Here is a 25,209-nt window from a genome sequence, read left to right as displayed (position 1 = left end):
AGCCACAGACAAGCGTGTCCTCACAACCTGAAGCTCTAGATGGACCATGTGATTATCTGCTGACATCAGGAAGAAGATTCAGCAGCCTCAAGACTCACACCACCAGATTCAGAAACCATTGTTACCCCTCAACCATCAGGTTCTTGAAGCAGAGGGCATAACATCACTCAACTTTACCCTTCCCATCACTGACCTGTTCCCTCAGTCTATGGAGTCACTTTCAAGGTCTCTCAATCTCATGTTCTTTTATTGCTAATTTATTATGAATTTTATTTTTTTGTCAACTCATTTTCAATTGCTAGGAACTTTCGGACTATTCTAGTGGGGTTTAGTATTGTGGCTTTTTGAAGATTTACATAGATATTACTGTGTAGCCCTAATTGTTTTAAGTTATTGTGTAATCTTTCAAGATGACACCAGTTGTAGATATTACTGTCGAGACAATGTACATTTTGTTCATGTTCCAAAGACTTTCAATTTCCTCTTTTAAATCTGCATATTTCTGGTGTTTTTAACACCTATTTTTGTAAGTTATGTGTGTTTGGAATGGCTAAATCTATTACATAAGTTGTTCTTGCTTGTTATCTTGTATTATTATATCCAGACAGTTATTATGGATCGTCCTATCTGTAAATAACTGATCGGTCATAATATATTGTGTGGTATTCTAATTCTAAAACAGGACCAGGATTGTATTTATAATAAGGTGTGATTTTATTTATGAGTTTCTATGTAAAAGCAAGCTTTTGACGAATGATGTTTGCCACTTGATTGTTAGTAATCAGATTGTGTTAAACTTCTAGAGGATCCTATAACGTGGTGGACTGTTTCTGGTTTTTCTCGTCATTTTCTACATTTATCATATTGAATTTGTTGGATTATTATTATTATTTATTCATTTTTTGTTTGCATAGTTTGTTGTCTTTTGCACAGTGCTTGTTTGTTGAGTGTGATCTTTCGTTGATTCTATTGTGTTTCTTGTATTTACTGTGAATACCCGTAAGAAACTGAATCTCATGGTTTTATCTGGTGAAATATACAATATGTACCTAGATGATAAATTAACTTTGAAGCTTAAATTTTGCACTTGCTTCTTTTAACTCCCAGCATGCTGATGATGTCATGAGTCTGAAGTAGTATACTTCAGGAGTTAAGCATATTAGCATTGCGATTAGATTTGTTTTGTCACACCTATGTGGATGGGCTGAATTTACATGCAGCATTTTTGCTTGTCCCAATATACAATGTAATCATTGGAAAACTATACACAAAGAATGACAAGCAACCAACGTGCAAAGGAAGAGAAACTGTGCAAATAAAAAAAGATAAATAATTTAAACAAATAATGCTGAGAAATTGAGTTGTCAGGTCCCTGAAAGTGAGTCCATAGGTTGTGGAATCCATTCAGAGTTTTGTTTTATAGTAACTCAAAAAATTTAATACCTTTACAAAGAAAAGAACAGAAATTGGTTTGTATTTCAAACCAAACATTTTTTTTACAAGCAGGTGGAAATCATAGACTTTTGAGGAGAAGACTTGCTGGAGCTGATAGTCAGAACGTGCATATTAAAGGTCAGGCAGGGAACATATCCAATTTGGTCTATGCACTTAAATTAACTTAGAGCATGATAAGCCTGGAACTGCAGAATTAAAACCTTTTGTGCACCACTGAAGCCTTCTGCTTTTTCCCACAAACGATAGATGTAAACCAATCTATTGACCAGAACTCTGGTTTCAAACTGGTCTACTTCAGATAATGCATCAAGTATGTGTGTCTGTGTGTGTGCGCTAAAGCCTGCTCCAGATCAATCAGTGTAAAAATGCTAATAGCCCATGAGGCTTCAGATTAAATCTTGTAATAAACTGCTGTTTCAGCCGCTTTTTTTAAACAAAATACTCCTGCGTTTCATTCAAAGGTTGAGATGAAAAGAACCAAAGAATCTTAAGGACTTTTCAGCGGGACTATGTCAGACACTTAACGTAGCATTCAGCAATGATGTAGTAGGGAAAGGCAAAAGCTGCAAAGAGTGCCCTTGTTGCAGCCACGTTCTCCTCCCGGACTCTGAACAGAGAATGTAAGGGGGAAGGGGGATGTCCAAATTTAATCAGGGTCATTGAATCTTCAAATTATTGGTGTTAAGTAGTCACTAGAAACTATTGTTCACAGTTCAAAGTTCCAAGTAAATTTATTATTAAAGTACATACATATCACCATGTACTACATTGAGATTAATTTTCTTGCAGGTGTTCACAGTAGAACAAAGAAATACAATGGAATCAATAAAAAACATTAGGACTGAAGAGCAACCAATGGGCAAAAGAAGACAAAATGTGCAAGTACAAAAAAAAGATAGTAATTATTAATAAACAAATAGTTAAATAAATAGATAGATAAATATATACATAATAAATAATTAAATAAATACTGCCAAGAACATGAGCTATAATGTCTTTAAAAGTGAGTCCATAGGTTGTAGAATCAGTTCAGTTTGAGGTGGCTGAAGTTATTGGACTTTAGTTAACTGAGTATCATTTTTCTGAAACTTAGATGTTACCATCATTACAGCTCAGAAACAAGACCTATAAATGTATGCTTTATATGACCATCCTTGGCTCATCTCAAGCTCTCAACAAACATTTATAGCGTTACAACCCGAAATAAACCATTTATGCAACGTAGTCTGCACTTTGAAAATCATTCTTTTAAAATGTTTTAAATCAGCTTTAAACTTGTTACTGGGCAGGCTTAAGGAAATTTACATTGTAATGACTGTCATTTGTGCTGCTTTAGGGGTAGGTAACAACCCAAAGAATTTCACAGGAGCACTTACAAACAAAGCTTGACACCAACCCAATTAAGAAGGGTTTAGCACAGGTAATCAACAGCTTGGGGAGAGGTAGGTTTTAATGAGTGTCTCAAAGGAGAGTGAGAGGAAGAGAGATGGGGGGGAGTTTCCGGAGTTCAATGCCTAGAGAACAAAAGCCGCAGCTGATGTGATAAAAAAAATTGTTGTCATCTAAGAGGCCGTGATTAAATCCAGGACCTTGGAGATTGTCAATCTGAATTAGTTGGCAGAGAGAAGAAAAAGGTGAGACCATGTAGGGGCAAGAAACAAAGAATACTTGAATAGTTTTATAATCAAAGCACATTCCTGATCAAGATATAACTCTAGTGCATCTATTTCTAAAACACAGATGCTCTTAATTCTACATTAATTTGACATTAAGATTCCAGTGAATTTGTGAACTGATGTTAGTGTTTCTTTTATGATTCCTTGAGATTTTAGGTTCAACATCACACAATCCATTCTGATTTCCTGCTTTTTTTAACTGATCCTTGGTCACACACACATCATATTGCTTTATTATTGTCACATTTACCCGGATACACTAAAATGTTTGTTTTGCATGCTGTTTATACAGATCAAGTCATTACACAGTGCATTGAGCTGGAACTACATAAGACAATAAAAATGCGGAATAAAGCACAGTGCAGGTAAAGAATAAAGTGCAAGATCATAGCCAGATGGATTTTGAGGCCAAGGATCCATCTTATCATACAAGAAGTCCATTGAAGAGTTTGATAACAGTGGGATAGAAGCTGGTCTTGAGTCTGTGCATGCTTTCAGGTATCTTCTGCCCGATGGCCAAGGGGAGAAGTGAGGTTGCCAACAACCCTTCACCTACATACCAACAGTTTCTCAGAGAGATGTTGTCTCACATTGGTAAAGGTAGAAGCTCTCAATGAGCACCAGAGCTAAGACTGATCATTCAGAAATTTGGGGAGATACTCTTCCTATTAATATCAGAGAGAAAAATGTGCATATGGGCAGAGCAAGCTTACAGGTTAGCTTCTTATCAGGTCATAGCTTCTCTTGGCTCCATCTAAATTGTAATTCCCAATAATACGCCACCACATTTATTGACTCCACATAACTGAATTAGATACTGTTTCTTCCTTCCTGGAACTGAGATTCATTTTCTTGCAGGCATTAACAGTAGAGCAAAGAAGTGCAATAAAGTCATTGAAAAACTACACACAAAGACTGACAAGCAACTAATGTGCAAAAACAAAAAGAAACAAATAATAAAAAATACTGAGAACCTGAATTGTAGAGTTTTTGAAAGTGAGTTCATAGGTTGTGTTCAATGTTTTTTGTTTAAGCTGTGAGCCTGTTCACTTTTATTTATTGTGTAACTGCTGAGAACAATCTTTTAACATTACCTATTTAACCACTTCTGGCAATCACCACACTCTACCACCGAGAAGTACAAAGGTAGCAGGCACATTCGCTCACTATCACCTGCAGTGATGACTTTGAATCACAGCACTGTTTCTTATTTATTGGTGGGTCTGTACGCAGGAGTACTGCTGCAGATATATTGTGAGGTTGTAATAACAACAGTCCGAAAAGAATGCTCAGCAGTGCTATCTCTAGGAAATGCAGTGAAGGTTGACCTTTCCAATGATGACATCATCACATAAATTAATGAAAACAAAGTTAAAATATGGGTTCCAGCCAAGGGATAATCAGCAACAAAGTACAAAATAAAAAAACACCGTGGACCAGTGCAAGGCCAGGTATTATTCATCATATGTTTTCTTGCAGTCTCTAATTTTTCTTGCAGCCCACTTGATTGGTACCCCTTCCACAAGTAACCGATCTCTGTACCATCGATGAACAGTTACAGCAGTGTGTACTATCTACAAGATGCACTGCAACAACACACCAAAGTTCCTAAGGCAGCACCTTCCAGACCCACGACCACTACCATCTGGAAGAATGAGAACAGCAGATACCTGGGAACACCACCTCTTGGAAATTCCCCTCCAAGTCACTCACCATCCTGACTTGGAAACATTTCGCCATTCCTTCATTGTCGCTGGGTCAAAATCATGGAATTCCCTTTTTAATAGCTTGGTGGGTGTACCTACACCTCAGGGACTGCAGTAGTTCAAGAAGGCAGCTCATCACAACCTTCTCAAGGGCAACTAGGGATGGGCAATAATTGCTGGCTTAGCTGGTGATGCCCACGTCCTGTAAATAAATATATAAGAAAAATTAATGTCCACTATAGGTATCAGCGAAGGTCTCTGGAATCTTAAGTAGTTGTTCTTCCTGCATGAATGCAAGGTATCACAGTTAAGTCTGATTTGAGTCTCAGCTTAGGTCCACACATACTATTTCAGCAGGTGTCAAGATGATGAGAGGAAAATCTATCTTCTCTCCTGTTGGAGAATGCACTGCTCAATTGGATTGCACCCAGTATTGTCCAGAACACATCATCCAATGTGGCATAAGGCGACCAAAAGTAATAACTCAATTATCAAAGTGCTGATATCCAAGCTTGAAATGAATTCCTTTGGTGACTGGAAAATTCCTTTCCTGACTGTAGGCATCAGGAAAGTTGTTCAATTAATAAAAGAGACAACAATCCTTAAAAGACAAAGGAAGTCACTACAGCAATTAAACCTTGTTCAGGTAAACTTGCGAGAGTAGAATTTGGAGGAACAAATGATCAGAAACAAGAAACCACCCTGACACACAAACAGGGGTTCAGAAGGGATGCAGCCACAGGGGAATCAAAGGAAGTTTGTATAAAATTAGAGTGATAATGATTCAAAAGTCTGTATGTGACTTGGGTGATTGTACAGTAAAATGATTGTACAGTAACAATGGTCTACGTTCCATTGGTGAGTTCAAGTCGCAAGCAAAATTATAAAATTGGATTTTAATTAATGCCATAGGTGGCAGGAAAGGATTAGAAGGAGCTGATCTGGAAATAATGATTCATTAAATCTCATTTCATTAACCAATATATTCCTTCATTGTTGATTGACTTTAAGGTAACTCCAGTTCCACAGTTTAGGATGGGCCATTAACTCTGTCTGAATGATTGGTCACAAATAAATTTTGTCCCATTTACTTTGATGGTTAGAATATATAGCTGTGGAAATTTCATCTTCATCAGGAACATTAGGTTGTCAATCTAGATTTTTTTTCTCATGAACTTTTCCTTTTTCACAGATGCTTGCCTCCTTTATTTCCATCTCTGCTAATTCTTTTTCAGAGAAATAGGAAATTGTAACCCTTGAGTATTCATAGAGTTAAAACAAATAAACTCATTCTGTCTGCACGAGGGTAGTGTTTATCAGTACCAATATACATTCAGGGAACTTACTGACTGAAGTTTTTAAAGTCATGTAGAATTTCTAAATTGTGTTTAATCATTATTCGTTTTGTGCATTGTGTATTTTGCTAGATGAAAGAAAGTTCAAAGTTCAAAGTACAGATACATCACCATAAACAACCCTGAGATTCATTTTCTTGTGAGCTGCCTCAATAAATCCACAATAGAATAACAACCCTAATAGAATCGATGAAAAACTGCACTAACCAGTTCAACCAATGTGCAAAAGACAACAAACTGTGCAAATAAAAAAAAGGAAAAAAAATAAATAACAATAAATATAAAGAACTTGAGATGAAGAGTCCTTGAAAGTGAGTCCAAAGGTTGTGGGAACATTTCAATAATGCAACAAGTGAAGTTAGCCCTTTTGATTCAAGAGCCTGATGGTTGAGGGGTACGAAATGTTCCTGAACCTAGTGGTACAAGTCCTGAGGCTCCTGATGGCAGCAGTGAGATGACAGCACGTCCTGGGTGGTGGGGGTCCCTGATCATTGATGCCTCTTTCCTGCAACAACTCTGCATGTAGATGTGCTCAGTGATGGGGAGGGATTTTCCAGTGATGGACAGATGTGTTCTCTGTGGATTCTTAATATCTAAAAGAGCATAAGACAAATAACAATGGTACATAGGGAGCTCAAAATAAAGTCTTAGCTATTTATTCCAGAATTACTTGCAAGTTGCCTCTCCAGAACTTAACATTAACATCAGGGGAGCCCTGAGAGCATATTAGATGCTGAGCCAACTGGCATATTGAGCTGTTAAGGTAAATAGAACAAAGAGAAGCGGGATAAGAGTTAGCACGATGCTATTACAACTCCGGGCATCTGACTTTGCAGGTCAATCCTGGCATCCTCTGCAAGGAGTCTCTGTACGTTCTCCCCATAGAATGCATGGGTTTTCTCTGGGTCCTCCGCTTTCCCCCCACAGTGCAAAAACATACAACGTAGGTTAATTTTTCATTGTAAATTGTCCCGTGGTTAGGTTAGAGTTACCTGGGTGGCATGGCTCGAAGGACCAGAAGGGTCTATTCCGCGCTGTATCTCTAAATAAAAATAAATAACATGAAAATAATTTTGTGAAGAAGAGTGAGGAATGGAAGAATATGTGCTGAGGTCAAATAGTGCTATACAGAGAACAGACAAGTTAAGCCAAGTAGCCTGTCTTAGTCCTGTAGTATGAATTTCTGAGCAAAACAGATCAGATTTTCCTAGATAAAACTCAATGGTCCATTCAGAAAACAAGTAATTTTGCCACCCTTTCTCTACGCTAGAGTTCCATCCGCTCTTATCATTATGGTTCTACAGGAGAGCGTTAAAAATATCATGGACCACACACACATCGAATGAAGAAGTTCTTAGAAGAGCCCAAGCAGTTAGATCACTCATACCAACAATAAGAGAAAGGCAACCTAGATTCCTAGGACTCATCATGCGGAAAGATGAACTAGAAAAACTCATACTCTCTGGAAAGATTGAGGGGAGAAAACCCAGAGGAAGGCCTCGGCTTATGTACATCAAAAGCCTAGCCAGGTGGCTACACATCGAGGAAATGGAAGTCATCCAAAGAACAGGGAATAGATCTATATGGAAAACCATGGTCAGCAACATCCACATCCGATATGGTACCGAGACAGACAGACTTATCAATCTGAACAGGGGATTAGCATAGAAAATACATCTTGTCAGTGCTTTTCTCTTACACGTTCATGGCCAAACACCCACCTTTTCTATAGAGGTAACAAAAATAAACACTGAACATAGGAAACAACAGGAATTCTGCAGATGCTGGAAATTCAAGCAACACACATAAAAGTTGCTGGTGAACGCAGCAGGCCAGGCAGCATCTCTAGGAAGAGGTGCAGTCGACGTTTCAGGCCGAGACCCTTCCTGACTGACGAAGGGTCTCGGCCTGAAACGTCGACTGCACCTCTTCCTAGAGATGCTGCCTGGCCTGCTGCGTTCACCAACAACTTTTATGTGTGTTGACTGAACATAGGAAAGCAGGAACTCTCTCCCTTTCTTTCTTTTGGTCAACTGGGTATTTGAGACAAGGAGGAATCAGTCATCAAGCCAGTTGTTCACAGGCATACACCTAGCTCTAGTTTCTGTCTACCTGGTTTGGAGAGCAAACATGCTTTCCCGATAAGAATTCACTTCCAAAACATTAGGCACTGGTTAGAAATACCCATTGCATTGGGACTTTGACCAGCTAAGCCCAAATGTCTAACCAAAGTAAGGCACTGAGAAGCTTCTAGCTGCTTGTTTAGCTGTGAGTCTCCTCCCAATGTTTTTTTGTCAGATTAAGTGTCAAATAAATGCAGAAGAAGTGGCTAAAAGCTCTGAGTCAAAGTGAAGTTCAGCTCCCTCCCACTGGAATGTCAGAATAGGCTTCTCTAACTTCCAATATTTTTTTACTGCTCCCACTTCTCTCTTTGTCCATTCTCCATTCTAGTTCCCCTCTTACCCCTTTTCTTCTCCTCACCTTCCCACCAGCTCCCTCTGGTGCCCCTCCTTCTTACCTTTCTCCTGTGGTTTACCGTCCTCTCATCTTCAGCCCTTTACTTCTTCCACCTATCACCTTGAACTCACTTCATCCCACCTTCCCCATCCACCCACCTTCCCTCTCACCTCGACTCACCTACCTCCTGTACTCCTTCCTTCCCCTCATCTTCATTCTCTGGCTTCAACCCCCTTCCCATCGAGTGCCGATGAGGGGTCTCGGCCTGAAACGTTGACTTTTTACTCCTGTCTATAGATGCTGATTGACTTGCTGAGCTCCTCTAGGATCTTGTGTGTGTGTGTGTGTGTGTGTGTGTGTGTGTGTGTGTGTGTGTGTGTGTGTGTGTGTGTGTGTATGTATGTGTGTGTGTGGCTCAGAATAGGCTTCCAGTGGCTGAGTGTTGTGTACCTCTCTTGCAGGAATGCTAAAATTTGAAGTGGGAAATCCGCAGTTTCATGAGGCTTTGGTTAACAGACTGCAACACTTGTTTTGAATTCACTAAAATCACAGCACAAACTATCTGCTGGAAGATCTCAGGAGGCTGATTAGCATTTGTGTGTCTGTGTGTGGGGCAGGTGGGTGTTGCAAGGAATTGCCAACATTTTGGGTTGAAAGTTTGTTGCTCCAGATTCCAGCATCTGCAGTCTCTTGCATTTTCACTTAGATCACATGCCTCTTCTGCTAATTTAACAGAATTGCCAAAATGCATTTAAGGTAGCAGAGGGCGAAATTTGATTTAAAGGTGTTAGGGGGCTAGATAGCGACAGTGGTTCTGCTGCCGGTTTTCCACCTCACTGAAAATGTCAGGAGGCAGAAGAAGTTACACAACACGTTCCTACTGGGAATCAGCAAAGGAAGAGGGGTTTTCACCATGAACTGTTAACCCTGTTTGCTTTCCACAGATACTTCCTGACCTGCATGGTGTTCTCAGTATTTTTTCATTTTTATTTCAGATTTTCAGAATCTGGAACTTTTTTCATGATTTTGAATTCTAAGGTTGTTCAGTGAGCTTTTTGTGCCATCCAGCATTCTGGGTGGCAGGGTGGAGATACCAGGGGAGATGTAAGATGCTCCTTCCCTCTGTCCCTCTGCTAACCTGCAGGTCATCCTTGGGTAAGGTGTAGCACCTGCTTAGAATACCCACCCCCCCCCCCATGATCAGGGTGACGTGGAGACTTGGGAGCAGGTGGTAGATGACCGTATGAGCAACTGATAGATATTGTAAGTCCTGGTTATGTGACCAGTGACTCCAAGCAGACAGTCTCTGAAGAGTATTGATAACGGCTGGGGTCACCCGTCTTGTAAAGACACTGCCCAGAAGAAGGCAATGGCAGACAACTTTTATGGAAAATTTGCCAAGAACAATCATGGTCATGAGACCACGATTACCCATTTCATACGACCCAGCACATAATGATGAATGATCTCCTCCCTTACCAGTGCCTGTTGTTCCCCTAGTCTCACTCTAGAAATATTAGTGCATCAAAGGCGGAAGTGTATAATTCTGCTTTATTTGTACTTTCCCATCACAATGCCATCAGCCCTCTGCACATTTGCCATGTGAAATTTCAATGACTTAACACATTGCGATTAACCCATGCATTCACAGCAGGAGTGTGCAGCATTGGATGTCAATTCTGAACCCAGGTCTTTGCAACTGTCAGGCAGCATCACTGATGTCTGTGCCACTATGTCTTCACAGTCTCTGTGAAAATGAAGAAAGGAATGCAAATATTACAAACCTGAAATATGAGCAGAAAACATTTAGCGGGTCAGTCTGCATCTGCGGAAAGAGAAACAGAGTTAATATTTCAGGTCAGAGCAATTAACAGATACAGTATTAGTCAAATCCAGAGCTGGAGAAAACAACAAGGGAAGGTGAGGGATGAGGAAATAACTAAGATTCTATTGTGTGTAGTTCTCATTGCTAAGGGATGTGGTTGGATTGGTGACAGTACAGTGAATATTTGCCAGAATGTTACCAAGATTAGAGGTCTTCAGTTTGTTTATTCCCTGAAGCATCTGAGGGGTGATCTGGTGGAGGCATAGATTAGGTAGATAGTGAGTCGTTTTCCCAGAGTAGGGGTATCAAAAATGCAAGAGGGTTAGCTTTAAAGGAGAATTGAGGGGTAAGCTTTTCACCCAGAAAGAAAGATGCAGACATAAGAAATAGGAGGAGTAGGGCATCTGGCCTGTTGAACCTGCTCAGCCATTCAATTAGATCATGGCTCTTAAATTCAATCCCTCTGGCAACGAAGGCTAACATTCCATTTTCCTTCTTGATGACTTGTTGCACTTGCAAACTAACTTTCTGCAATTCATGCACAAGTCCTCCCACGTTCCTCTGCACAACAGCATTCTGCAATCTTTCACCATTTAAATAATAATCTGATCTTCTAATCTTCTTTCCAAAGTGGATGACTTCATATTTGCCAACATCGTACTCCATCTGCCAGACTCTAGTCCACGTATTTAACCTATCTATATCTCTCTGCAAACTCCCTATATCCTCTAGTCAACTTGTTTTTCCATTCAGTTTAGTGTCATCCACTACACTCGATCCCCATCTTCCAAATTGTCCATGTATATTGTGAGTAATTGTGGGCAGGCATTGACCCCTGTGCTCACCACTGATTGCCAACCAGAGTTAAACTTATCTATCCTCACCCCTCGTCTTCTAATGCTTAACCAATCCTCTTGTCATCTAATGCATTGCCCCCGAATCCATGTTTCTTTATCTTATTGATCACTCTTTTATGCAGTACCTTATCAAATGCCTTCTAGAAATCCTGATATACGGCATCAACCTGTTGCCCTCTATTCACTGCACTGATTATATCCTTAAAGAACTCAGGTAAATATGTCAAACAGGATCTGTCCCTCATGAATGCATGCTGTGTCTGCCTGATGGGAACACTTCTATCCAGACATTTTGCTATCTCTTCCTCAATGACAGCTTCAAGTATTTTCCCAACTACAGATATTAAACTAACATGCTTATAGTTACCCACATTTGCCTACATTCTCTTCTTAACAAGTGATTTGACTTTTGCTGTCTTTCAATTCCCCCCTGTCCAGAGTCTAGAGAATTTGGTAAATAATCAGAAACACATCTGGTGTAACTTCTGTCATTTCTTTCATTTCCCTGGGATGCATCCCATCAGGACCAGGGGACTTGTCTACTTTGAGGCCTAGTTTGCTCATCACTACGGCTATTGTATCGAGGTCCTCACTTCCCCTTATATCTTTCACTTCTCTCTTTGGGATGTTAGATGTATCCACCACCGTGAAAACCAACACATAATAGTTATTCAAAGCTTCAGCCATTTCCACGTTGTCTAATATTAATTCACCCTTCTTATCTTCCAAGTGACCCTATGTTCACTTTAGTCACCCATTTCCATTTCATATAATTATAAAATATTTTACAATATGTTTTATTTATATTTAGTACTAGTTTACTTTCGTAATATATCTTTCCTTTCCAAACTCAGAGCAATGCAAAATGGAATTAGTGTAGGCAAGCAACTAATGGACATGGACATAGTGGAGCTTAAGGCCTGTTTCAGTGCTGTACATCTCCATTACACTACAGGATCCACAATAGTTTAGGATTGGTTTCAGGGCTGATTAACTGATTAACAGACAAAGTGAATGATGACCTGAGGCAGAGGAATTATTGATCATAAAGAAGCAAAATGGAAGCTAACAGTTTGGCAGATCTCCTTCACACCAAATCTTTGGTCATCAGGTCTAATATTTCCTGAAGCGATTCTGCATCAGATTTCGTTAGTTAATTCTCTATGAAGCTCCAAAATGTGTTTAGCTACTTAAACAAAGTTGTTGCCTTTGGACAGGAAATCATGGAACACCTCTGAAAAAAGGTATATTCCCTGTGTGGTACGGCGGGCTTGAGGGACCTCATTGCTTAGTCCTGCTCCTAATTTATATGTTTCTACCTTTGTCATCAGCTCCACCCTCCTGCTTTGAGCCACTTCCTTTGATTTGGTCTAATTTTCCAGTATAGGGAATATCTAAGGTTCATAGCATTTTATGTATACCAGTTTCTCTCATCACTGTCTAAATTGCCCAACCACTTATCTTATTCAAAGAATGTCAGGCTGGAGGAACAGTTTCTCAATATCCACTTTGTTAGTTCTTATAAAGATTTTATTTTTGGGCCCTTACGGCCCAATGAGCCCGTACCAGCCAATTATACCCGTACGACCAAGTAACTTAACCAGTACATCTTTGGAAATGGGAGAAGACTGGAGCACCCAGAGGAAACCAACAAAGTCACAGGGAGAATGTACAAACTCTTTACAGAGAGTGGCGGGAATTGAACTCATGCTGTCGCTGGTGTTACACTAACCCTGACCTCTGGGCCACCCTTTTAAAGTGAACTGTGACCTGGAACTTACTCTTGTGAATGTCAGAGGTAGGAGTGTTAACTTTGGTTAAAAAAAAGTAGCTGAGCAGCTTCGACACATCAGCAATGATCAGATTGTGAGCAACTCAAAAGCTAAAATCTGTTGTGTGACATTCTTCTGCTTGGTGAAGAGGAAAGGAGATTAAAATGGCAAATGTTAACTTTCATCCCAGGGATTGCACAGTGACTTTGACTTAGCTGGTCTCATGGCTCCAGTGACTGGGATTTAATGCTTCTTTTCTGTGTGGAGTTTGCAAGGTGTGTGTTGGTTTTCCCTGAGTGCTCTGGTTTCCTCTCACATCCCAGGCATAACTGAGCAGTGTAAATATCCCCTCGTTTGCAGGTGAATAGTAAAATCTTGAGAGTATTGAGGGAAATGTGGGGTGAATGAAATAGGGTCAGAGTTGGATTGGTGTAAATGAATTTTTGATGTTTGTTGTGTATTCACTGGACCAAAGGGCCTGTTTCCATGACATAAGGTTCTATGACCTCTATTATCTATGGCCTTACAAACCTAGTTTTAATTCTTAAAAAGCCTTCTCCCCATTGCAAGGAAAGACTATACAAATTAAACACATCCATAGGGTGGCCTGACCTTTGATCCTTGAGGTGAGAGGGGTTAGGATTTCACCTTCAACAATGTTTTGTTTGACTACAGACTTTTTAATCATCCAAATCAGTAAACTCTCCAACAACCAGAAAGAATGTAACAGAGGAATGGATTTTTAATTTTTTAAAAAATCATAAAACCTTTCTAAAGACTTATGTAAGCCCAGGAGGGCTGCCATAAACCTATAATGAGAAGAAAAGAAAACATTTAATTTGAAAACAACTGTTTTTGAAAAATTCTATTTGCATTAACATACAATCAGTTGATATAATGTGAATTATAATTTAATGTAATATTATTTTTCTAGTAAGCATCAAAACAACTTTTCATGTAGAAAAGTGATTGATACAACAGCTTAACACAATGCTGCAGGCAAAGTAGCACTCAATCACCTGCTCTTCTTTTAATGTTTTATGAAGGGAACAATTACTGTAGTTAAAGAACCTGTTCTCGGTAGCACAATGCCTGTGACTGTAACCTGATGCAAAGAACGTTGTTCATTTGAAAGGCTTTCAGAGCACCCCACTCTGAGTTATTTCACTCTGAGTTCTGTGTGTCCCTGACGGATGAACTTAATGGCAGCAAGTGATGGTTTAAGTGATTCGGGATTGAATATCCCTTCTCCAGCAGCCGCCTGGCAGGACAGACAGATGATGAGCGGATGGCAGCTTGCTACATATATTCACAGTTCTAAGGTTGAAATGATCATTAGTCAGGCTCATCGGAGCAGTGAGAGGGAGACACTGATGGCTTCCAGTGGGAAGCAAGATATTAGGCTTCATCATCATGACTAATGGTGGATCTGGACTCCAACTCACACAAAGCTACTTTTCCCCAAGTGTCAACTTCCAGTTCAGTTCATCCTAGAGAAGTTGCTGACGTGAAAAATTTCCGTTGAATGTCTTATATTTTGTCACTTGCTTCAGACAAGTGCTGTCCTTATTCTCTGATACCCACATGGAAAGGAATAGGGGTAATGGAGAGAATTTTTCTTTCTTGCTGTTGGTTTCTCCTCCTCAAGGTAGCTCAGCACCTGGCAGGGTTTCTGAGTGCAATTAGTCACCAGACAATCAAGCAAGTGCATCAGTGGATGAAGGAGAGACTTGGGGATCATCTTAAAAGCATAGAGAGTGAAATTTGAAAAAGGAACCTCCTGAACACAGCTGTCTGAGTGTCAGAATAGTGGACCTAGTTGGGCCACTGTGATTAATGGATGCATAAGAACATATAAAAATCAAAGCAGTCTCAGCATCTACCTCATCAAACTCTTTCAGAATGTTTCAGTATGCTGAATGAGGTAGACACTTAATCTCAACTTCTTATCATAAGGGAACCCCTTCAGCCCAGGATTCATCCTGATGAACCTTCTAGCTTCCTCCAGTAAAAGTATACTATAACTACTGCATAGTTATTGTTATAGTATACCTTTACCGGAACTATAGATTTAGTAGTAGAGGCTGTGGTCTCACTGTCAGATCCCTATGGTAGCTGCTGTAAAACAGACTCCCACCATTGAATCACTCTGGAAGCAAGTCAACTCCTGACCCAACAGACTGCCTAAGGAGACAAGTCAGCAAGACCAAGGAGTGGATTAGTGACTTCACGAGGAGGAAACCAGAAATCTATGAGTCAATCCTCATCAAGGGATCAGAGGTGGAGAGAGTCAGTAACTTTAAATTCCTCGGTACGTATTACCATTTCAGAAGATCTGTCCTGAGCCCAGCATGCAAGTGCAGTTACAAAGGAAGCACTGCAGTGCCTCTACTTCCTTAGAAGTTTGTGAAGATGTGGCGTGACATCTAAAACTTTGACAAACTTCTATAGATGTGTGGTGCAGAATATATTGAGTGGCTGCATCACACCCTGTAATGGAAACACCAATGCCCTTCAATGGAAAATACTATAAAAAGTAGGGGATATGGCCCAATCCATTATGGTAAAGCCCTCTCCACCAATAAGCACATCTACACGGAGTGTTGTTGCAGGAAAGTAGCATCCATCATCAGGGACTTCCACCACCCAGATCTTCTCACCGCTGCCATAAAGCGGAAAGTACAGGAGCACCAAGACTCACACCACCAGATTCAAGAACAATTACTACCACTGATCAATTAAACTCTTGAACCAAAGGGGATAACTTCACTTTACTTCACTTGTCCCATCACTGAAATGTTCCCACAACCTATGGACTCACCTTCAAGGACTCTTCATCTCCTGTCCGAGATATTTATTGTTTATTATTATTTCTTTCTGTTTGTATTTCAATAGTTGTTTGTCTTTTGCACCCTGATTGAATGCCCAGTTGGTGAGGTCTTTCATTGATTCTATTATGGTTATTATTCTATTATAGATTTATTGAGTATGCCCACAAGAAAATGAATCTCTGGATTGTATATGGTGACATATATGTACTTTGGCAACAAATTTACTTAGAACATTAAACTTTGAAGATTAGAAATGTCCCAATTAGAAATTATCCATTGTACCTGGATTTTAAATCTGCTTTGGGATGTTTTCTTAGCTGAGGGTTTAGAGCTCTGATGAGAACCTTCCAAAACCCAGATGATGGAAAGATTTTGGAAGTCACTAACTAAAAAAAAGCAGTCATGACAAAAAAAGTGTTCATCAAATTTAAAAGGTACTTAAGCAGATATTTGAACTAGTGTTATACTGTAGGGAGTGCTGTACTGTCAGAGGTACAGGTTTCCCCCGCTATCCGAAGGTAGAGCATTCCTATGAAACGGTTCGTAAGCCGGAATGTCAGAAAGTGAATAAGCAATTACCATTTAATAATATGGGAAAAGTTTTTGATCGTTCCCAGACCCCAAAAAAAACCTTCAGTTTTCAGGCCGTGTAAAAATTTCATGCTCAGAGCAATGGTTGGTCCATTCAGCTGTAAAAAAAAATTGGAGGGAACATTGTCATACAGCCCAGCCCATCACAGGAAAGGCCTTCTCCACTATTGAGTACATCTACAAGTAGGGCTGCCACAAGAAAGCAGCATCCATCATCAAGGAGCCCCATCATCCAGACCATGCTCTCTTCTTAGTACTACGATCAGGGGGTACAGGGGCCTTAGCTCCCACACCACCATGTTCAGGAAGTTATTATCTTATAACCATCAGGCCTCTGAATCAGCGTGGATAACTTCACTGACCTCAATGCTGAAATGTCTCCACAACCTATAGACTCACTTGCTCTCAGTATTATTTATTTTATTATTTGCATGATTTGTCTTTTGCACATTAGTTGTTTGTTAGTGTTTGATTATGTATAGTTTTTCATAAATTCTATTGTATTCCTTTATTTGTCTGTAAATGCTTGTAAGAAAATGGATTCAAGATAGTATACAGGTGAAGTTTGGACCTTCAACTTTGTTGTCAGATCACCAAATAAGTTCAAACTTTTTAAAGGAAAATAAACTTTTCTCCTCTATACTCATATAGAACATAGAACATGTTACTCAAAAACCAAGAATCTGTAGTCTTGTAATTAAGACATTCATCATCCTTTGGAAGATGAAAGTTCTCATCATAGTCCTATATGGCTGATTTTGCCCTGGTTCTAGACTTCCATGCAGCAAAATCGGCTCTAACTTTACTGTCAAAATTTCTTAGACTTTTATATCTATTCAGAATAGCAGCTCATGTTTCTGTAGCATGCTGACCCATCAATGATCATGACTCCATGACTTTTGACTCAATGAGAATTTCACAGAGGCCTCTTATACCTCACAATGGTCACCATGCTTTTGTCTTTAATTCAGCCAGATTCAATGTTGCTAAGGTTCTTCTCAGTCACCTCCCAGGATTAATCCTCAACAAACTTCTTATTGATTGAAAATGATGCACGTGTGTCAATTCCTACAACAGACACCACACTACCTTTCATCCTTCTGATCGACTTGGCTTATCAATTTAAATTTTCAATCCTTCCATATCAGCAATTTCAACACACCTAATGTAATCAAATCTGATTTATTCCCCCAGCTCAGGTGCTATCTACATCTTCACCCTCCCAGTATTTATTCAGTGAAGAAAGAGCCTGTAGTTGTTTAAGCATTCTCTATAAAAGCCTCCCCTCTTCAAATTTCTCTTGAGAACTCAACTTCTTGCCTCCTCTCAGGATTTGCTCTGTTGTGCATAGAAATTTTGTTTTGCACGGCATGCCCTTGTAAAGCACTTTAGGACGTTTTGCACATTAAGACAAAAATGCAGTGCACATTTCTGTTGTTTGAAGCCTTTGGAATTACTCCTAAACATAGGGTGCTGAGTACTGAACAACTTAATTCCCTCCACATCTGGGGTGGTACATGATAATCAGATTTCAGGGCTCTGCAACAGGCATTGAAGTCGTGCATGTAGGAGCCATGTATATATTTTCTATCTGTCAGTACTGTACTTTGTGTTGCATGGTTTATTATGGATTACGGTAATTTGTCACGTGAGTTGGCGCATGGTAGAATTAAATTAGCATAGTCACGTATTCACCCTTCGTGACGTTAGCTTCGTTAGAGAAGGAGTGAGCAAGGTAAGTATTTTTTATTGACTGCTAACTTTGTTAATATCATTTATTCTGTTATCACTTATTATGTAACATTGCTTGTTTCGTTTATTTCGCTTATTTCATTAATAAATTTAGTTTTGGTCACTCATCGTTGCTGGTTTCATAATAAAGAATTGAACGTACTTTTTTTTTGAACAGCATACACAAAAAAAATCTCAGATGTAATCCAAAGAGCTTTTACAGGTATATTAAGAGCAAAAGGATTGTAAGGGATAAAATTGGTCCTCTTGAAGATCAGAGTGATCGCCTATGTGCAGAACCAAAGGAAATGGGGGAGATCTTAAATTGTTTTTTTGCGTCTGTATTTACTAAGGAAACTGGCATGAAGTCTATGGAATTAGGGGAAACAAGTAGTGAGATCATGGAAACTGTACAGATTGAAAAGGAGGAGGTCCTTGCTGTCTTGAGGAAAACTAAAGTGGATAAATCCCCGGGACCTGACAGGGTGTTCCCTTGGACCTTGAAGGAGACTGGTGTTGAAATTGCAGGGGCCCTGGCAGAAATATTTAAAATGTCGCTGTCTATAGGTGAGGTGCCGGAGGATTGGAGAGTGGCTCATGTTGTTCCGTTGTTTAAAAAAGGATCGAAAAGTAATCCGGGAAATTATAGGCCGGTAAATTTAACGTCGGTAGTAGGTAAGTTATTGGAGGGAGTACTAAGAGACAGGATCTACAAGCATTTGGATAGACAGGGACTTATTAGGGAGAGTCAACATGGCTTTGTGCGTGGTAGGTCATGTTTGACCAATCTATTGGAGTTTTTCGAGGAGGTTATCAGGAAAGTGGATGAAGGGAAGGCAGTGGATATTGTCTGCATGGACTTCAAGGCCTTTGACAAGGTCCCGCATGGGAGGTTAGTTAGGAAAATTCAGTCACTAGGTATACATGGAGAGGTGGTAAATTGGATCAGACTTTGGCTCAATGGAAGAAGCCAAAGAGTGGTAGTAGAGAATTGCTTCTCCGAGTGGAGGCCTGTGACTAGTGGTGTGCCTCAGGGATCAGTGCTGGGTCCATTGTTATTTGTCATCTATATCAATGATCTGGATGATAATGTGGTAAATTGGATCAGCAAATTTGCTGATGATACAAAGATTGGAGGTGTAGTAGACAGTGAGGAAGGTTTTCAGAGCCTGCAGAGGGACTTGGACCAGCTGGAAAAATGGGCTGAAAAATGGCAGATGGAGTTTAATGCAGACAAGTGTGAGGTATTGCACGTTGGAAGGACAAACCAAGGTAGAACATACAGGGTTAATGGTAAGGCACTGAGGAGTGCAGTGGAACAGAGGGATCTGGGAATACAGATAGAAAATTCCCTAAAAGTGGCGTCACAGGTAGATAGGGCCGTAAAGAGAGTTTTTGGTACATTGGCCTTTATTAATCGAAGTATTGAGTATAAGAGCTGGAATGTTATGATGAGGTTGTATAAGGCATTGGTGAGGCCGAATCTGGAGTATTGTGTTCAGTTTTGGTCACCAAACTACAGGAAGGATATAAATAAGGTTGAAAGAGTGCAGAGAAGGTTTACAAGGATGTTGCTGGGACTTGAGAAACTCAGTTACAGAGAAAGGTTGAATAGGTTAGGACTTTATTCCCTGGAGTGTAGAAGAATGAGGGGAGATTTGATAGAGGTATATAAAATTATGATGGGTATAGATAGAGTGGATGCAAGCAGGCTTTTTCCACTGAGGCAAGGGGAGAAAAAAACCATAGCACATGGGTTAAGGGTGAGGGGGGAAAAGTTTAAAGAGAACATTAGAGGGGGGGCTTCTTCACACAGAGAGTGGTGGGAGTGTGGAATGAGCTGCCAGACGAGGTGGTAAATGCGGGTTCTTTTTTAACATTTAAGAATAAATTGGACAGATACATGGATGGGAGGTGTATGGAGGGATATGGTCTGTGTGCAGGTCAGTGGGACTAGGCAGAAAATGGTTCGGCACAGCCAAGAAGGGCCAAAAGGCCTGTTTCTGTGCCGTAGTTTCTATGGTTCTATGTAAGACTGGGCTCCGTCAACCCAGAGGTTAAAGTGGAGCTTAGAATGAAAGTACTATGGGTGAGAGACATAGTACATTTTTTTTTCTTTCTTTTTATCCAGTCCTGATGAAGCGTCTCAGCCCGGAACGTCGATCATTTACTCTTTTCCATAGATGCTGCCTGGCCTGCTAAGTTACTCCAGCATTTTATGTGTGTTGCTTGGATTTCCAGCATCTGCCAATTTTCTCTTGTTTGTACTTTTTTTTTGACTTGGAACTTAGTTATTTGGAAGTACTTCATACAGTGTCAATTCCCTTACTCAGTTTCTCAGCCATTTTGGTTTGTTCTTTATCTGCTACAATGCAGATATTGTGTTTTCTCAAAGGTTTAAAGGTTCATTTATTATCAAAGTATACACTCTGATATTCTTCTTCTCCAGATAGAACATAAAATAGTACAGCACATTGCAGGCCCTTCAGCCCACAATGTTGTGCCAACCCTCAAACCCTGCCTCCCATATAAGCCCCCACCTTAAATTCCTCCATATACCTGTCTAATAGTCTCTTAAACTTCACTAGTGTATCTGCCTCCACCACTGACTCAGGCAGTGCATTCCACGCACCAACCACTCTCTGAGTAAAAAACCTTCCTCTAATATCCCCTTGAACTTCCCACCTCTTACCGTAAAGCCATGTCCTCTTGTATTAAGCAGTGGTGCCCTGGGGAAGAGGCACTGGCTATCCACTCTATCTATTCCTCTTAATATCTTGTACACCTTTATCATGTTTCCTCTCGTCCCCCTTCTCTCCAAAGAGTAAAGCCCTAGCTCCCTTAATCTCTGATCATAATGCATACTCTTTAAACCAGGCAGCATCCTGGTAAACCTCCTCTGTACCCTTTCCAATGCTTTCACATCCTTCCTATAGTGAGGTGACTAGAACTGGACACAGTACTCCAAGTGTGACCTAACCAGAGTTTTATAGAGCTGCATCATTACATCGCGACTCTTAAACTCTATCCCTCGACTTATGAAATAGCCACAAAACCCAGAAAGAAAAGAACAGCAGCATGATCATCAACTCCCAAATCCCCCTCCCCTGCACAAAAAATACATAAAATAAAAAACTGTAAGACAGAAATGAAGTCTATAGTCCAAGTCCTTATCAAAAATGCAGAAAGCCTGGGTGTTATTCTCTGGGCACATTAGAAGGCCTTTCCGTCTGCAGCGGCAGAGCAATCCCACTAGCAATTAAAAAGGCAGTCTCCTCTCTCCAGTAGTAGAGCGATTCCACCAGCGATCAAAGGGCCGTCTCCCCTCTCTGGTGGCAGAGCGACCCCACCAGCGATCAAAAGGCAGTCTCCCCTCTCCAGTGCAGAGCAACCCTCCAGCAATTAAAAGACAGTCTCCCCTCTCCAGCAGCAGAGCGATCCCACCAGTGATCAAAAGGCAGGCAGTCAGCCCTCACCTTCCACATTCGCTTCCATGTTTCAATCTCTCCCATCACTTTAATCGGCGAACAATGGAAATTTTAAGCGAGCTTTAGCTGGAAAACTGAAGGTAGAATATCAGGTCCGAAATAAAATAAGTGATATTGCTGCAAGAGGTTGTTTAGCTCTTGATGAAAATAATATTTATCATGGCTGCAATGAAGATTTGACAGCTTTCTTCAGAAGATGGCCACCAACTGAATGTATAATTATGGAGTAAAGAACTTGAAAGACTTCACTGTATCACATTTCTCCGTAACATCTCAAGGCATTAATTATGTTGCAATGTAGTCATTGTTGTTATGTCTGCAAGAACAGTTAGTTTGCCCACTGTCTCTTGCCATCTGCTCATCTGGTACATATCCATGTGTGGCCTTTAACTTGTAATGGCCAAGTTAACAAACATCTATGACTAGGTGACCTATTGGCAGTTAAGACTTGGGACTCAACAAGTCTTAAACTTCTGTACATGCTCAGAATTCAGGACGGGCTGGAGGTCAAATGATAGCCCAAAGGTACACAGCTGAGTCATCGTTCCTGCTCCAAGCCTGCTTTGCCCCATGGTTCAGTGGATTGGCTTGCCTATATCTTCGCAGTCAGAGGAAGTCCAAGTGCGCAGGCAGCATGAGCAGCACATTTAATCAGTGGGCCAGGTCCTTCTGGTTGGGTGCCATATGCCTGGTTACCTTTGCTCACAGATTTGCTTCAGCAGCTGAGCACAAGAGTTATAAGAACTAGAGGCTTCCTGTGAGCACATGAAGGGTGTAAACTGAAAGCACTCCACCTCATCACCTTCCTGGCATTCCCGTTTGCGGGGCTGGGGATAAAGACCCGACAACCATCAGGCTCTTGATCCAGCACGGATAACTTCACCCACCACAACTATAAACTGATACCACAACCTACTTTCAAGACCTCTGCAACTCACGTTCTCCGTATTATTTATTTCTTGTTTGCACAATTTGTCTTCTTGTGCACATTGGTTGTTTGTCCGTCTTTGTTTATGTAGGCTTTCATAAATTCTATAGTATTTCTTTATTTGCCTGTAAATGCCTGCAAGAAAATAAATCCTGAGGTAGCTTATAGCCCTATACTCTGTGTACTTCGATAATAAATTTACTTTGACTTTGCTGACACATTGTTTGGACTTGGGGTTATTTGGATTCAGGTTAAAGTTGGGGTTGGAAAGAAGTTTGGACGGCACTGTCTCTTCTTTATCTAAGCATTGTTATCCAGTCCCTTCATCACATTTTGTTCCAGAGGTATTGCTGGGAACAAACTGGTTATAATTTGATATCCTTCCCATCATCTCTTTCTGTAAGTATTTCTCTCCACTGGCTACTCTGTTGAAAGAGTACTTAAGGAAATATAACTGGAATAAAATGTGAAACCTTATTTTTGACTGTATTCTCTGTGAATAATAGCCTGTTAATTGTTCATCCGATCCTTATCACCTAGAAGATGGCGCTGCCACAGAAATGAACAAAGAGACATTGCAGCTCATAATAGACAATTAAAAAGCCATTTCCACTTTGCAATATTAGTTGTTCATACAGTAAATCAAGCCAATCAGTCTGATAAAGGAAGCAAGTTGGTTGCTGGCCTGTATGTGTTGCTGGATATATACTTAAATGGCTGGTTTTCTCTTTGTTCTGTTCTGTCCAGGTCTTTCTGAGCTGAAACGAGATTGAAGTGAGACAGTGTAAGGGTGGACACATAATGCCTGAAGTATGGATGTGAAAGAACGTCGGCCCTACTGTTCCCTCACAAAGAACAGACGCGATAAAGAGAAGCGCTACACAAGTTCTGCAGTTGACAAAGACGACTGCCGGGTTCCTACACAGAAATCTTACAGCTCCAGTGAGACTCTTAAAGCTTATGATCACGACACCAGGCTCCTGTATGGAAACAGGGTCAAAGATCTGGTTCACAGGGAGGCTGATGAGTATACAAGACCAGGTAAGAAGAGGACTGTTATTAACTTTGTGCTTTGGTACTGTAGTGGCTGTGGTACTGCCCTGGGAACCCAGAGATTATGCACTAGATCCTAATGTGGCAATTTTGAATTTATCTATTGGTGGCACCGGAAATGTTGCTATTGCAAAGCACTCCACCCCATTCTCCATAAAATTAAGATCTTCCAAAACTTGCTGCCTCCATTTTTAGCTTTCACAAAATGCCATTCAACTACAGAGTCTTTGTATGTTGATCCTATATTGGCTCCCTATTAAGAAATAAATCAGCCTAAAATTATCACAGCCACTTCAAGAACATTCAATTTGAGAAGAGGCTTTCCTGTCAGATAATCTGAACAAGTCTCACCAGATATGTACTTAGTGCGCTGTATTCATGTCATCACCCAATATGGAAATTGGTGCTTCAGCCCACCAGGCTGTGGTGGCATGGTGGTTCGTGCAATGCTATTACGGCCCGGGGCGTCGGAGTTCAGAGTTCAATTCTGAAGTTATCTGTAAGGAGTCTGTATGTCCTTCCCATGGAATGTGTGGGTTTTCTCCAGATCCTTTCTCTGTTCAAATATGTACCGATTAGTAAGCTAATTGATCATTGCAAATTGGCCCATGATTGGTCTAAGGTTAAATTGGGGGTTGCTGGGCAGCATGGCTCGAATGGCCAGAAGGGCCTACTCCGCGTTGTATCTCTAAATAAATAAATGAATGAATAAATAAGTAAATTAATCAATCAATCAATCCGATGCTGACCATCAGGCATTCACTTACATTAATCCAGTTCTTATCCCACTTTGTTCTCCACATATTCCCATTTGCTTAACTACCTCCATAAAATGGGAAGGGTCTTGGCCCAGTACTTCAACTGTTTATTCCTCTCCATAGATGCTGCCTGACCCACTGATATCTTCCAGCTTTCGTGTATGCTGCTTTGCAATGTACAATGACCTTTTAACTGACTAACCCACATATCATTGAGTTATACAGCTTGGAAACCAGACCATAAGCCCAACTCATCTACTTATGTATGGACAATATCCCTCTAAACCTTTCCTATCCTTGTGCCTGTCTAAATGTCTGTGAAATGTTGTACTTGCCTCTACAGATTCCTCTGGTAACTCACTCTATACACCTGCCACCCTCAATGTGAAAAAGTTACCTCTCCGATCACCTTTAAATCTATGCCCTCTCATCTGAAATCTTTGCTCTTTCGTTTTAGACTCCCCTACCCATTCATCATCTCTATGTCTCTCATGATGTTAAATACTTCTTTGTGGTCATCCCTCAGTCTCTCATGCTCCAGGAGAAAACAGTCCCAGGCTGTCCATCTTCTCCTCATAACTCAATCCCAGCCGTCCCAGAACATCCTTGTGAATCTTTTCTGCACCTTTTCCAGCTGAATGGCTTCCTTCCTATGACTGGGCAACTAGAATTGCACACAGTATTGCAAATATGGTCTCTCCAGTGCTTTGTACAGGTTTTAACATG

At 40.5% G+C, this 25,209-nt stretch overlaps 1 protein-coding gene across 8 annotated transcripts in view; it reads left to right on the top strand.

Moving 5' to 3' along the window:
* Positions 1-25,209, top strand: part of tenm3 (teneurin transmembrane protein 3) — a 2,629,382-nt gene that overhangs the window by 1,992,581 nt on the left and 611,592 nt on the right. For all 8 annotated transcript variants that reach the window (XM_063049436.1, XM_063049434.1, XM_063049437.1 and 5 more), the window contains one exon: positions 23,420-23,713. In XM_063049436.1, the coding sequence (XP_062905506.1) occupies positions 23,485-23,713 (229 nt within the window). In that variant the 5' untranslated portion in view covers positions 23,420-23,484. The remainder of the gene's footprint in view (positions 1-23,419; positions 23,714-25,209) is intronic.

Source organism: Mobula hypostoma, chromosome 5 (genome assembly GCF_963921235.1).
Source record: "Mobula hypostoma chromosome 5, sMobHyp1.1, whole genome shotgun sequence".
NCBI classification, from domain to species: Eukaryota; Metazoa; Chordata; class Chondrichthyes; order Myliobatiformes; family Myliobatidae; genus Mobula; species Mobula hypostoma.
The sequence above is the reverse complement of the archived record's forward strand: the minus strand, read 5'-3'. Positions and strand labels throughout refer to the sequence as shown.